Raw genomic sequence first — 15,688 nt, forward strand, 5'->3', positions numbered from 1 at the left:
CAGTTTTTTGTCTCTCAAATAAAGGAGCTGCCTTTAAAAACACAATGATAAATACAACCTGTAGAGCCATTCACCTTCTAAACATAGCAACAAGATCATCAGGATGTGCTAATACAGATTTATCCAGGGTACAACCAGTCTGCATCTGTGATTCTGTCCTAGCCTGTGGCATGAATTCTCTTGAATGTGTGTGTATTTGAAAGAAAAGCTTCCTGCAGGATGGCAAGCATGTCCAGTGGGCCAGTGCTATAGCTTAAACCTTTCTCCTCATTGCCATCTCTACTCTTCGTGGTTGGGTGATGTTAATAGTCTTAACGGCAAAGATAGGATAATAGTAATGATACTTAGCATTATTTAGCCCTTAGAGGGCACGTCTACAAAGGACACTAAAGGCACAGTAGATTAAGTCTACTGCGCATTAGCACATCATGGCAAAAGCCGTGCTAATGCACTAATGTGCAATAAATTAGTCTACTGTGCATTTGCATCACTAAAAATCCATGCACTGGTGCTTCTGCTTAGTAGCACCACTTACTGTCCCTTGGGTTAGTACTTGTTATTACAGATACTAAACTTAATGTGCAATAAGATCAGTGCATTAAAGCAATAAGAACAGTGCATTAATGCACATGTAGACGTGACCACAGAGCACTATTCAGCTAAGGATCTCAAAGCACCTTCCCAACAGTGCTCAGTACAAAAGAGCCAGAGAGAATGAGATCATATCTGGCTATTCCAGGATCTTCTCTCCCTTTTACACAATCCAGTACCATCTTCCTTCAGGGGAAAGTACAAGAAACTCTTCAGTAGATGCTGACCAGGATGTTCTCGGCGAAATATCCGACTTAACCTCAACGAGCTAGAGATTGACTCTTGTTCCTGAAGTATGGCGGTTTACTTTTCTTTCAAGACTCCTTTTCATTTCTTAATCCTTCCAATTAAAGCTCAGTGTTGTATTTTTCGTTAGAAATAGCTGGTCTGTTTTTTTGTTTTAATCCAGGTAGACTCGTGCCAATGAGTTCTTCCATGCACCGTATAAGCAATATGCAGAAGCGCTTCCTTTTCACTATTCTGAATGAGCTCCTTTCAGTTTTATTGGGCATCCTTTGAAATGATTGAATTAGACATTCCCAAACTGCCTTCTCTAGGCCATTCATTATTTTGTGTACTTTTATCATATCCTTTAATATTCACTTCCCTATACAATCCCTACATATTTCCAGTCTTTTCAAATGAGGTGCGTTTTTCATGCCACTGATCATTTTTACCCATGTCCAATCCCCCCTCTGTTTCTGCTATCTCCTTTCAGAGAACTGCATGTGTTATTCCAGGTAAGAGCAGGTATCCTGTCCTCCTTGGGGGAGCTAAGGCACAAAGCAGACTTGGCCCAAGTCATTCAAGTCCATGGCAGAACTGGAAGTAGAAGCCATACCTCCTAGCAAGAGTCTTCAATTATATCCTACATTGCATTCATGCATTGCTTGACTGTTTATAGGTGATGTGACAACTTAGCAAGTCACAGAATATATGTCAGAAGTAGCTATCAGAGGTCACTTCAGTGTCACCAAGACGAAGGCAGAAAGTGAGTTTTGTCTGCCCTTTCTTCCATGGGGAATCGTAGTTTCCTGGAAACAGTTGTGCTTGTTTGTTCTCAGGATGACCCCTTCTGGACAGCTGGTGCCCTCTCAGCTTCTGATTACGTGGAAGCTGGGAACCAATCTGTCTGTAAGCTGGAAGATATGTTACAGATCATAAAGGACAACACTTCATTGATCCTGAACTTCCAGAACCTGCCACCAGATCATCCTTACCACAGCACTTACATCAACATCACCCTGGAGACCATCCTGATGTCGGGGATTCAGCAGCAGGCAGTAAGTTGTGCATCGCTTTGCATCTGGAGGCTTGTGGGTTGGCTGCTTTCAAGCATGACAGAAGGACAATTGCTTTAAAAATGGGAGAAATCCAGGTCTGTGCTGACTTGTTTCCAGTTGGATTCACTGTGCAGGGAACTGGGCGCTTCCCTTGCTTATGGGATGTTTTCAATAGCTTGGGCTTTGAAGGTTTAAACTGGATGTCTTTCTCACAGGGCTACCTACTTTATTCTTCCCTTTTTTCCTCTACCATAAAGGTTTGCAGGACCTTCTCCTCTTAGCCATGATGGGGTTTTGTACATGCCACATTTTTTGTTTTTTCTTGCACTGCAACTGCGTGATTGTTTGCATGAGTGGGTTTTCCAGATGCTTTAAGAGTCTTTCTGCCACATTGAACTAAAACTCCTCGAATGTAGTTTAGTTTGGCTTGCGAGGAATTAAAACATTGCACCCATGGATTTGTTGTGTGCAAACACAAAGGCACTCAAAGATGCGTAATGAGCCTCTGTCCACCAGATGCCACTACGACTTCTTTGTAGTCCACCCCTTTGAATTACTTTTGCTTTTGAATTGCTTCCACTTTTTTTTTCCTTGTGTGGTTTGCTGGCTCCCTGCTTCCACGGCTGCATGGCAGGGCATGGGTACGGCGTGTGTGGGGGGAGGGCCTTGGACTGGGGAGGCAGCGCTGGACTGTCCCGCCTTCCTGAGGTGCCGGCCAGGCACCCAGCTTCATTCATTTGAAAACCTAGCATGTGTAAACGCAGATACAACTCTCCAAAGCTTAATTAATTTGAAAACCTAGCATGTGTAAATGCAGATACAACGCTCCAAAGCTTAATTAATTTGAAAACCTAGCATGTGTAAACACAGATACGACGCTCCAAAGCTTAATTCATTTGAAAACCTAGTGCGTGTAAACACAGATGTGACACTCCAAAATAAACAAGTTTAAATTCTATAGGCCTATTTAATTTAATAAGGATTACGACATGTGGTATGTACAGGTGCCTAATGAGGCTTCTCAGCTTGTTTCCCAGTTAAGTAACCACACTCAAGCTCATGTTGCTGTCCGAGGTTGTTCAGATCCCAGAGTGCCTCCGTTTTGTAATCTGGGAGCTGTTTGGAGGAACTCATTACTTTGGAAAGCCACAGACCACCTTGTGTGACAAGGTGCCGTCACTTGAATTGGGAAGAAGGAAAGACAGCCTCCCCTGGCCCCAGCCCAGAGGTAGCTCAGCTCTGACGTTCTGCAAGACTAAGAGATGCTAGTGTCCTGTCACTGGGCATCCAGGTTGCAGACACATGGTCCCAGATCTCTGGTAGTGAAGGGCTTCTTTTTGCTCAAAGCAAGCAGTACCTGAGACTTTATAAGTTCAAGACAGTGGGGTGCAGAGGAAAGAGGCTGATGCTTGGAGCCAGGCTTCAGTGTAAAATGGAAGAATTGCTTCCCTTTGGAGGAGGTGGGACCTAGCAGGGATGAGAAATCAGTGCCTGTCAGGCTGTTTTCTCTTAAGCCTAATAGTTTGCCCTGCTTTCCTGAAGAGAAGGAGAAACAAATCCAGAGGCAGTTCCTTTAGTCTGAAAGCCTTGTCCCAGGGCCTATCCTAAGACAGACCAGTGGCAGATCTTGTCAACCTTGGTCTGCTAACCTGCTCCAGATGCATTTCCAGCACCCTTCTCCGACCTTCCAGAGACCAAGGGCTGGAGAATAAGTGCAAAGAATGAATCTCAAACCACCATCTCCCTCTGACCCTGTCAGCTGTTGTCGCCTGAGCTCAGCGTGCTAGGTCTTCTCCTGGAAGAAAGCTTCCCTCTTCCCCTTCACATTGGAAACAAGCCCATCCCCTGGAGCAATGCAACCCTTTAGGTATAGGGTCTCAGTTGCCCCTGATCAAACCAGGAAACCTTCTAGTCATCACCTCTCCCCCTAATTGTAACTGGCTTAAAATAAATGGAGCTGCAGAGCTGAGCAGCTGTGTGAGTTGTGCCTCTTAAAATATTTCAAGCTTCCCAATTAGGCGAATAATGCAAATGCATGGAAAGAAAAAGTGGAAATGTTTAGCGATCACACTTAGGAAGTGATTAGCTTGGGGGAAGGTTCTAATTTTAGCCTCCATCTGTCTTTTGAGTGACTGACGCTGCCATACCATTTTCAATGAAACGTGTGGCCCCACCAACAGAGATCCTTTCCATAAACTCACCTGAATTTCTTATCTGCTCCCCTTCAAAGTCATGGGGGAATCATGTTCCTTTTGCATTGCAATTACCTAGGTGATCCCATAGTGAAGAAGTGAGCAGGATCTTTATAAATGTAGGCCTTCCTCATGCATTTTGAAGCCCGCTGCCTAGCTATATCAAGTAAAGTCCTTTTTGTCCCAGGATCCCCGCTTCTTGCAGTAGCATCTTCACATGCTATGTTAGGTGAGCATTGATTAGTTGTTATATGTATGTTGATAGACTTGAAGGCCCAGAGGCACTGTTTGAATGCATATCAGGCTGATCAAAGTGTAGAAAGGGTAGAGCTAGTCTGGGCTGGGGACACATGGGTAGATGGCCGGAAGCTGTCCCAACCCAGCTGTCATCTTCATTTTGATCTGCGGCACTACAGACCACTTCCCTGGTCCCCGCTTGTGAGGAATTGGGTAAAGAGCAATGCTTTTTGATGGGCACAAAATGTGTGGGCATAAGGCTGTTCTTGTTCCTTTGCCCTTCTTATCCGGGGATGAGAAGTTGGCACGAGAGCCCACTGAGTCAGCCAGCAGTCCCCATTTTCAGAATGTGTTTTAATGAAGATGTGCGAGACTTTAAGCAGCTCTGAGCTGATTAGACCATTAGGAGCCAAGCCAAGCCAGAGACTCTGGCCTGATTTCTCTTCCTCCATGAGACCGTAATCCTCACAACCTCCCAGCTGCAGCTTGTAAGAACAGCCTCAAGCAGGCCACATTGCCGCCTTTGAGGCTTGACTCTTTAATTGCATTGGCTTTCTGTGCTGACTGAGTCTCCCCCCAGGTGATGTGGATGCCCGATATGGAGCGGCAGCTGGTGAGGCAGATTGCGCCTGGTTTCCAGCAGACTTCTGGCATCAAGGCTGGCGTTGAGCGCTTGAGAGAGAAGGGCATCAAGAAGCTGAACCTGCGCTACACCAAGGTCACCAGCGAGGACATCAGGTACAGCCCTTTGCTTTTGTGACTGTGAATCTCCCCTTGTTCTGTGCCTTTGTGTAGACGTCATCCTGCATGCATTTACACATCCAGAGGGAGATAACCCGCTGTGGCCCATCCATAAGGAGACTTCCCATATTCCTGAAATTGGCCCTTGAGCCTGAATTGCACAAATTGCCATACGTAGACTCATAAAGAAGTAAGGCTGGAACTGACCTCTATAGGTCATCCAGTCCAACCCCCTGCCCATTCCTCTCCAAACCATCCCATACAAACCCATTGTGTAACCTCTTAGCAAGAGTCAACCCCAACACAATACATGACATACACCATTTACCTGTGACAGGTAAGGCAGGAGGACTACTACTGCAAAGGTGCTGGAGCAAGGGTAAGTGGGATGGAGGGGGCAGGCGGGGAGCAGAGGCTGTGGGGAAGGGGAGGAAACAGGGTCCCAAGGATAAGGGGGGGCAGGCATTTGTTGAGGGGGGTTGACAGCAGAAAGCAAGCTGCTTGATCTCTCCACACCACCTGCCCTCTTCCCCCCACTCACTTCCTGCCCCGCTGCAGTGGTGGGGGTCGGGGGAACAAAGTTAAGATGGTGCTCTAATAATTTTATAACTTTTCCACGTACAGAATCTAATTATTGGGGGGTCATCTTAAATTCAGGGTTGTCCTGGATTTGGATCAATACGGTTGTGGTAGTAGTGGTATTTATGGTAATTATTAGTCCAGTAATTAAAGACTCAGCATAAGGTGCTTCATTTTAAAATATTGTCCTCTAGGACACTTGGTAGTGATGTCCTGTAGGACATCTTGGTAATCATGATTCCTTGATCGCTAAAAACTGACACATTTTGATAGGATTTCATGTGGTCCGGAAAAACTTTCCTGATAGCTGTTTGTGACTTTTGACTTTAAAAACATGGCAAGGGACACTACTAGCTGAACTGGGGTGATGGCGTGAAAATCTAGACAGGAAGTAACCCTGGATAACCACCTTAATTTTGGGAACAGTAATGGGCATTAAGTAATAGATGTTGCCCATGTGTTACCTGTGGGATCATCCAGTGGGAGAGAAAACCTTTATACTCAAATAGTCTGGCCCACTTCCAAGTGGGGATCATGAAAGTTCACGGAGAGCGGGATTCATTTTAATAACTTTTTTAATTTGCATCCAGTATGTGGCAACATTAAATGATCCTTTTTGAAATAATAAATATTAGCTATTATCGTCTTCAGAGGAAATGTAGGCTTTTCAGGCAAAGTACATCCACGCACCGTTTCAACCTGATTAGCAGCCTTCATGTCTCATTCATCTGCCTTTGGATTTTCATTACTGCAAATTTCCTGTTTCTTTCAGAAAGTGCTTTTTTGGAGAGGGGGAGAACATTCACAAATTTCAACATGACCTTTTGGCAACCCTATTTAAATCACTTTGTCTCCTCTTGTATTAACTAAATGCATTAGTTCTCTCCAGCATGTGAGGTTCAAAATGTATGCAGATGATCTTAATTGCTGATCTTTAAGTAAGGGATGTCTCCAGTGGAAGGAGGCCTTGCTATTTTTTTAGGGTTCGGTACCATGTTTCTCAATGCAACTTTTTGGAACTTAAACTCTGTTTTTTAAGGGGGAGAGGGATCAATCCTGCCCGTTCTTTCATTGTGTCCGTCTCTGGGACAATCAGAGAGAGCAGGATACTTACTTGGATGTTGTGAGATGGTCTGTATAATTGTCCTGTCTCTATTCTGTGCCCTCAAAATCAAACCTCCCGCTTCAGAATTGCTTGTAAACTGGAGGCCCTGAAGGGACTCAGCCAAACATTGCCAGGTCCTGACACCAGAATCATTAACTCAGAAACTATTGGAGTGGATTAAACAAACTTTCATAGATTCATAGAAAAGTGGGGCTGAAAGGGAGCTCCAGAGGTCATCTGCACCACTCCTATCTGAACAAATTAATTGTCTGAAACAAATCCAGAACAAGTGGATAGAAAACGGGCTGGAGCTCAGAGGGTAGCAATCGATGGCTCAATGTCTAGTTGGCAGCCAGTATCAAGTGGAGTGGGCCAGAGGTCGGTCCTTGGTCTGGTTTTGTTCAATGTCTTCATCAGCATCCTGGAAGATGGGATGGAGCGCACCCTCAGCAAGTTTGCAGATGACACCAAGCTGGGGGGGAATAGTAGATACACTGGAGGGCAGGGCTAGGATTCAGAGAGACCTAGACCAATTGGAGGATTGGGCCAAAAGAAATCTCATGAGGTTCAACAAGGACAAGTGCAAAGTCCTGCACTTAGGAGGGAGCAATCCCATGCACTGGTGCTGACTGGGTGGGCAGCAGCTCTGCAGAAAAGGACCTGGGGGGGACAGGGGACAAGAAGCTGAATAGGAGCCAGCAGTGTGTCCTTGCTGCCAAGGAGGCTAACGGCATCCTGAGCTGCAATGGTAGGTGTGTTGCCAGTAGGTCAAAGGAAGTGATTCTTCCCCTCTATTCAGCACTGGTGAGGCCACATCTGGAGTCCTGTGTCCAGTTTTGGGCCTCCCACTACAGAAAGGATGTGGACATGTTGGAGAGAGTCCAGAAGAGGACAACAAAAATGGTTCAGGGACTTGAGGAGAGGCTGGGGGAATTGGGCTTAATTAGTCTAGAGAAGAGAAGACTGAGATGGGATTTAATAGCAGCCTTCAACTATCTGAAAGGGGGCTTGAAAGAGTATGCAGCTGGATTATTCTCAGTGATGGCAGATGACAGAACAAGGAGCAATGGGCTCTGGTTGCAACAAGGGAAGTTTAGGTTAGAGATAAGGAAAAACTCTCTCAGTAGTAGGGTGGTGGAGCACTAGAACAGGTTACCCAGAGAGGTGGTGGACTCTCCATCCTTGGAGGTTTTCAAGACCTGTCTAGACAAAGCTTTGGCTGGGAAGATCTAGTTGGGGCTGGTCCTGCTTTGAGCAGGGGGTTGAACTAGATGTGACCTCCTGAGGTCCCTTCTCACCCTCGTTTTCTATGACTCTAAGTCTTATACAAATCCATTGTCGAATCTCTTGGCCAGACTACATGGTCAACCTTGATATAGCCCAAGACATAACATCCTAACTTGCCAAATGTTATGATATTCCCTAGGATGGATATGTTTCTCTCTTCTGCACATTGAACTCCATCTTCATACTTTCCCCCCACTCCAAATCCATTTGACATTGCAAACTATATCCCCATAAATCTCGTGGAGCTGAGCAGGGGGTGAGGGGTGGTGGTGAGAGTGGACTTGACTTAATTTAGTGGACCCCTCCTACACAGTGTTATATGCAGCTAAAACCACTTACATCACTGCAATTAGGTAGTCTTCAAAAAAAACCAAACCAAACCCTGAAGGTACAGTATGCAAACCGGAAAGGTGCCAGCACTTGTATGCCTAAGCTGGGTTCTGGTCTGGGTAGACTGGTTCGGTAGAGCCAAGGAAGCCTTTAAGATCGAAGTATTAAATTGCCATGATGTTACATATCTTAATAGGACAGGCTCACTTTTAAATGACCTTCATCAAATTTACAGTCTAGCCAAATCAGGCTGTTTGTGAGATGACTCTCATCTCCCTCTGCAGCTGTCTCGCTGTAGCCACTGACCTGTGGCACTCGATGCTCATAAGCCTTTCATGGATACTAATGTGTTGCTCTATTTTTTCTCAACAGGGAATATGCCACAGCGAATCTGAGCACTAATCTCTACACTGTGAATGAGCCTTGGCTTTACTCCATCCTGTGGTGCGCTGGCGTTCAGTCTGTCACATCCGATAGCTCGCATATCCTCAGCAAGGTGCCTTTTCCCATCTGGATACTGGTAAGCAACACAAAATGAAGAATATGCAGACAGCACCTAAATTTGCCTGCAGTGAGGTCTGAACGGCACGGTGACGGTGCCCTGAGGTTGGTTGTAAATAATAGATGTACCCGTAGAGGAATAATTTAAATTCTTTACTGCCAAAATTTTAAGCAGGGGTTCCTTCAGAGAGGTTTCCTGTTCTACGTATGATATGCCCTAGGTTGGATATTTTCCCCACTTCCCCACACAAAACTCCATCTTCATACTTTCCCCCCATCCCAAATCCATTGCTGCTTCTTTTGCCTCATTCCCTTTCACTTAGTACCTCTCCGCCCACCATGCTCCATCTCCCAAGTAACTCAACTGAGGTTGCTGACCTGCTGCATCACTGCTGCCATGAGGAGTCACTCACCGCAGCACCACTGATGGAGGTGGGGTGGGTTTTCCAGCAGTTTTGGGGCTGTGGAGAGACCAAGTGGAAAGTGGACCCCCGCTTTGTTGGTGAACTAGGTGGTCATCTGGAAAATGAGCTTCCTTTGCTTCCAGAGGTGAGCAGGTCTCCTGAATGCTTGGTAATAGGGGTGATGGAGCTGGACTCCCGGCTGATGGATGGGAAGGGGAGTTCCAGGCATCCTCCTGTTTCAGCGCAGTGTAGAGTCTGAACGATGGGCAGGCAAACAGCGGTGAGTACGGAGAAGGGTTGCAGGGGCTGCAGGACTCGCCAGAACTTCGTAGAGCCCAGGCCTTGTATTTGAATGCAAAATGGAGATGTGGGGCTTAGGGAGGGGAGGTTACATGCACTTCTCCCTGCCACCTGGACACATTGGAGGGGTGTGGGGTGCACTGCAGTGACTATTAGCTGCGGCAACAGCAAGCACGCTCGGAGAGCTGCAGTTGTGAACCGATGGCTTTAGCACGTCAGCCTCCCCACTAAACACAATCCATTTTTGCACTTGATTTATCCAGCCACTATGAAAAATAGCCTTATTGGCAGGGAAAAAGACCTTGGAAAATCTTGAGTGTCCATGTGTTTCGATCATGGGAACGTTGACGCAGAGGTGCAGTGAGGTGAAATTGCCCTATCTGGGGTTTCTCAAGACAGGATGGGGCTGTCCAGGTCTGAGGGTCTGCCATTTATTTTCATAGATTCATAGATTGCTAGGGGCCGGAAGGGACCTCAGAAGATCATTGGGTCCAGCCCCTTGCACCAAGCAGGAAAGACAACTGGGGGCCAAGTGACCCCAGCAAGGTGATTGTGTAGGCTCTTCTTGAAGATTTGCAGGGTAGGTGATTGCACCACCACTGGAGGGAGCTTATTCCACAGTCTGGACATCCTGACTGTGAAGAAGTTTTTCCTAATGTTGAGCTGGAATAGATCTTCCGGGAGTTTGTGGCCATTACTCCTGGTTTTCCCCTCCAGTGCCCTGCTGAACAGTTGCTCACCGAGCCCTTGATGTAGTCCCCTAGCGTAGCAGGAAGCTGCTACCAGTTCCCTCTCAGCCTCCTTGTCCTCAGGCTGAAGAGTCCCAGATCCCTCAGCCGTTCCTGGTATGGCTTGCCATGTAAGACTCTGACCATATGGGTGGCTCTTCTTTGGACTCCCGCAAGCTTGTCCACATCCTTGTTAAAGTGCAGTGCCCAGAACTGGACGCAGTATCCAGTATTTTAACACAGTACTGGACACAGTCTCTTGCAACATTGCAAGGCTTTATTGCCAACTCACAAAGCTGTTGCTCATCTTCCCCCCCTCCAAGACACTGCCCTGTCTCTGCCTCATCACTGTTGCAATGGAGCAGTGTACTTGGAAGTTGGGCAGGTGCATGGCTAAATGTTACTTGAATGGCTGTTGATAAGACCTAGCTCTGTAATTCTTGAAGCACTTTGCAGAGGAGGATTGCTGCTGCTGTCCCCCTTTTGCAGATGGGGAAGTGGAGGCACAGAGAGGAAGAGCTTTGCCTCGGAGTAGCCTACAGGTCAGGAATAAAACCCAAATGTTCAGAGCTGCCATTGAGTTCTCACCCCCATTCCTGATGCCAGACTGCTCCATTACTACTAGGTCTGCATAGGAAGCAGGCGACGACTAAGTGCAGTGCTGCAGGTGGGCTAATTAGCTTTGCTGTTGTGGTGCTAATTAACCCTGGTGCAGCACTGTGACATACACATGCTGCCGCTTTCTGTCCCAGGGCCTAGCACGTGCAAGGCAGTCCTATGCCAGGAAAGTTTAGGGGAGGCTTGGAGGTTGGACCACGAGGGAGGAAGGTTGTGGGGTTGTGTGTATCAGGGTGGGGGTACAGGTTCAGGGGTGGCCAGCCATGTTGTGGCAGAACATGGAAATACTCAAAAATACTAATTAATACCTTGGTCCTCATCTCAAAGCTCACTGAATGTGGAATCAGCCCCCGCCACATGCCAAGGGATGCTGGGATCCTTGCATTGCCCTCCAAGAGATCATGAAGCTTTTGGTCTCTTCTTCCAGGAGCTGATGGTGGCCAAGTACTAACTGGGATGACTGTATTCTCCTCAAGAAAATTTCTCTTGGCTACGGTGTTCTTCATTTCCTTTTGTGCAGAAATGCTGCTGGGTGCTCTAACACTGAAATGGGAGTGGATGGTCCACTATAAATGCATCACCAGTATCAAACACACCCATGCCCTCAGGCTGGGTCTGAACCCAGCAGAGGTGGCAGCAGGACAGGCAGCAGTGTGGGGGTTAATGTAGCTTTTGCTCGCTCGTGTACCGCTTGCACACATCACCAACGGGGCTCCATAGGTGGAAATGAAGCAGCAGGCCCCCCCACTATTCACGCCCACCCCCTTGAATTCCTGGCCCCTCCAGGAGCCCAGGGGGCTGAGTAAAATGGCTCTGAGGCTGGATCTGGCTTGCAGGATGCATCATTGATGCCCCTGATCTATGCCAGGGGTGGCCAACCTGCAGCATGGCAGAGGAAAAAGGAAAAAGCTGAGCAGCAGACTGGGCATGAAGCAAAATTTGGAGCAGAAGCAGAACAGCAGATCTGGTAGGGAGCAGAAAGAGCGATGGATCAGGCAGGGGAAGGGGATGAGAGTGGCAAGGTGGGAGGGCTTAATTTGTGGCATGCCTGCCAACGTGGTCCGCTGCTCCTCCAAGTCGTTCATTCAAAATCCTGCTCTCAGTTAGATCTTGCAGGTGATGGGTCCCTGAAATGGGAGAAGAGGTGCAAGTCATTTCCGCAGGTCACTGCAGAACAGCTGCAGTGCCGCTACCCCATTTTACCGATAGGAATTGATGCACCGAGATGAGGTGACTTGCCCAAGATCGCGTAGCAGTAGCAGGGCCAGAAATAGGACCAAAAGATCCATAGCTCCGGTCTGTTGTCGTTATTGCCTAGGCCAGCGGTTCCCGAACTCGGACAGATCACGCACCACTAATTTCAAACGATACAACCTTAAGCGCCGTCAGCAACTTTTTGTCATATAAAGTAATTATAAGAAATCTTTTAACACGTACCACTGACAGGTTGTCTGCATACCACAGATTGGGAACTGCTGGTCCCCAAGGCTACTTGCTCTTTCTCTCTCCCAGGTAACCATCCAAGGAAAGATATCCATGCCAGCTAGGGCCACATGTGGAATAGGAAGATAAGATGGGTAGCTTGCAAAGAACAGATAGGATAAAAGAAGAAAACCTCTTTGCATCAGAGGTTAGCATTTAGAAAGGCAACAACTCATTCCCACCAGCCTCAGTGGAAGCCGTGGGCATCACAGAGACAGTTTGGCCACAAAAGTGGTATTGCCAAGTACTCGATGATGCTGTGCCGATTATTAAGCATCTCTGACTAAGCCGCACTGTAATGCATACCATAATTGCCTGAACTCTCCTCATACCCCGAACGCCTAGGCTCCACGTGATTCATGCCTGGTGAAGGGTGCGTAGACTAAATCAGCGTCCTCCAGAATAGATTGCAACTTGGGAGCCGAAGCAACCCTTTTATTATTTCTGAAAGGCAGTTATCTCTGAAGCACTTTTCTTTGTGCCGGTTGAAGTGATGATCAGGTGTGCCCGAGGGCTTTGTTGCACTTCATCTCGGGATGAATAGGGATGTCACTGCCGTTTGCAGCGGTTTGCGAGGCCGTGTCAGCTGCATCAGTCTCTCTGGTAACAGCAGCTCCGTGCTGACACGTGCGTTCGCTTACACCCTCGCTTGTGCTTCCCGTCAGCCAGCTCCTCCCAGTTATTGTTCTGAGTTCAACATGTAAATTCAATTCAGCCGCACAGAAAAGCAGCTGCAGTGCTGTTATTTTAGCAGGCACTTTACACTCATCATTGCTGCTGCCAAGATGTGACACACGGGTTTGTGAGGTGTGACTCCGTTCTCTTCCAATTATGTAGGTGTGCTTTTCCATTTCAAACTAGGCATTTTTCTGTGTTTTGCCGTGAAATAATGACAGTTTCCCACCCCCCCACCCCTGTATAAATAGCACTAGTAATAACCAAGATTAGACTCTGATAGGACAAGGTTTGCAAAGTCTGGGTAGGAGTTCAATTTCTAAATCTCCTTTGGGGATGGATTTGGTAGCCGTGTTGGTCTGAGACCAAAAGAAATGCAACAATCTAGGACTCTTGGTTCAGAGATGAGACCTTTTATTGCAGAAAAAGATATATTTTTTGCAATTTCTTAGTTGGTCTCATAAAAGGGTTCATCTCTGAACCACGACTTCTAGTTTTTTGCATTTCTAAATCTCCTTTGCGCTTTTTCAACATTTTCCTGAAGGAGAAGAACCAAGTGCGAATTCCCCTGCCCAACACAAGATTGAAGCAACATGAAGTTCGTTTGCTGTGCGGTGATCTCATGAATGGGACACATCTATTGTTAAATTAAAAATATGCTTTCTAAGGGAGGCTCGCTAATGTATTCCTTATAGCAAGCTTTCCATCATAAATCAACCGGTGAGAGCTCGCTAATCGCTGGGCAGGTCTCAAACCATATGAGCTCAATTATATGTCTGTGCAGAACAGTTGTGTTCACTGACCCATTCTCCTTTCCCAGCAATGCTGTGTATTAACTGTTGAGAGAAGATTTCTGTTAATGTGTTTGCAGCACACCAGGGAACTCTTAAAGTATGTGTATTGACAAATCTAGCTCTCCTGGTTTTTTGGTTTTTTTTAAATGTATTTCCTGTAATGGATTCCATATTTTCAAACCAGCAGAGATAGATTCCTTTAATGTCAAGGAAATCATCTATATATCTTGTGTGTGTGCGTGTGTGTAAATGAAACCTCCTATGAATGATAGACCCGTTTGGAAAATAAAATCTCTTCCCTGGTATTGTGATCTTTGTGTTTTGAACTATTGAAAATTGTACATTTTGGTAGAGAAAGTTCCAAAAACTGTAGGGTTGGGGATGGCCAAATGAAAACGTGACTATTCCGATCTGATTGTTTAGTCTTGTCACGCTGACATGCGCACCTAAACATTTTTTTTTTATTGTTAGTCTTCTTTCCAAACAATCGGAAAACTTAAATCAACTTGGTTTTTCACCATTAAATAATTCCTGTTCCGGCAAAACACTATGTTACCATACATATGCAAAACTTATGTCAGTCGTCTCTAATGATGTACGTATGCAACGTACATTTGGTTTGTATGTTTTTAATATTGTGTGTGGTTGTGTGCATGCAAGTGTAGGCGTACAAGGACCAAAACTCCACCGGACATGATGGATTTTTTGGCTTGTCCGGCTAGTTCTGTGATCCAGCTTTTCCAATATCAACTCTAATATGTGAAGATGTTCAACCGCAGAAATGATCAGAAGCTGTTGTGTGCAGCGAGGTAGAACAAAGGTTGCTGATCAGTTGTTATAAAACAGGGGTCAGCATCCTCTTAGAGCTGTGGGGTGCTGCTTCTAACCTGGTTGTCACTCCACTGGTTGCCAGTTTTTTTTTGGGGGGGGGGAGGGGTGGGGGGGAGGTCTTTCCTTTTCTCTCTGCCCCAGATCCAATCACTTTGTGGTCCCAATCTGGTCTGCAGGTCATATCTTGCAAACCCTGGTGTAGAAGATCCATTATACTCCATGGGGCGATGACAGTTTACACTAGTTTATAATCTGCCCCTTAAAGAAGTAAGCATGGGCCTCAATGGGGTCATGCTGAGGAAAAAGTTGGGAAGTATTGGCCTAAGTACTGTGCTGAATTGGGGCCTTCCACCTCGATTGGTATGGTATGCTGGGCAAGTTTCAGACTTGAGATCTGTCTGTTCTAGACGTGATTACAAATGTTAATCTGGTTAGGACGTTGCATGCATGCATGTGTGTCTGTTTGTGCGTGTCTTTATATCCCATTTGCTAACATTATCCACAGGAGTTGTATAAATAAAAACTCCTGTGGGTAATGTGTGTGTGTGCATGCGTGCATGTCCACATAGGTATCTTGTATAAATAAAAACTTCTGTGGGTAGTGTGTGCGTGCATGTCCACATATGTATCGACATAGATCTCTATCTATACAATCTCAATATCCCATTTACTCAGATTATGCACAGGAGTTTACGTTTCATATAATTTCATATGTAAAATAAAAACTGTGGGTAATATCATATGATATAATACAAAAACTCCTGTGTATAATTTGATCAATATATAATATGGATTATGGAGATTATATATAGATAGGGATCTAGGTAGATGCATATGTAGACATGCGTGCGTGTATGTGTGCACACACAAACACACTCACACTCTCACTCAGACTTAGATTTGAAACCTTATCTAGAACAAAGCTGTATAAAACGCCTGTGGGTAATTTTAGCGGATGGATGTATATCTCATTTACTCAAATTATCCACAGGAGTTTAAGCGCCCCTGCA

General features: G+C 46.1%; 1 protein-coding gene across 5 annotated transcripts in view; it reads left to right on the forward strand.

The window, feature by feature from the left end:
- The window catches only part of GDPD5 (glycerophosphodiester phosphodiesterase domain containing 5), a 305,947-nt gene that overhangs the window by 272,857 nt on the left and 17,402 nt on the right, over nt 1–15,688 (forward strand). For all 5 annotated transcript variants that reach the window (XM_014601505.3, XM_014601509.3, XM_014601508.3 and 2 more), the window contains 3 exons: nt 1,656–1,874; nt 4,884–5,041; nt 8,718–8,865. In XM_014601505.3, coding sequence (XP_014456991.1) covers nt 1,656–1,874; nt 4,884–5,041; nt 8,718–8,865 — 525 coding nt within the window. The remainder of the gene's footprint in view (nt 1–1,655; nt 1,875–4,883; nt 5,042–8,717; nt 8,866–15,688) is intronic.

This window comes from Alligator mississippiensis, chromosome 1 (genome assembly GCF_030867095.1).
Source record: "Alligator mississippiensis isolate rAllMis1 chromosome 1, rAllMis1, whole genome shotgun sequence".
NCBI classification, from domain to species: Eukaryota; Metazoa; Chordata; order Crocodylia; family Alligatoridae; genus Alligator; species Alligator mississippiensis.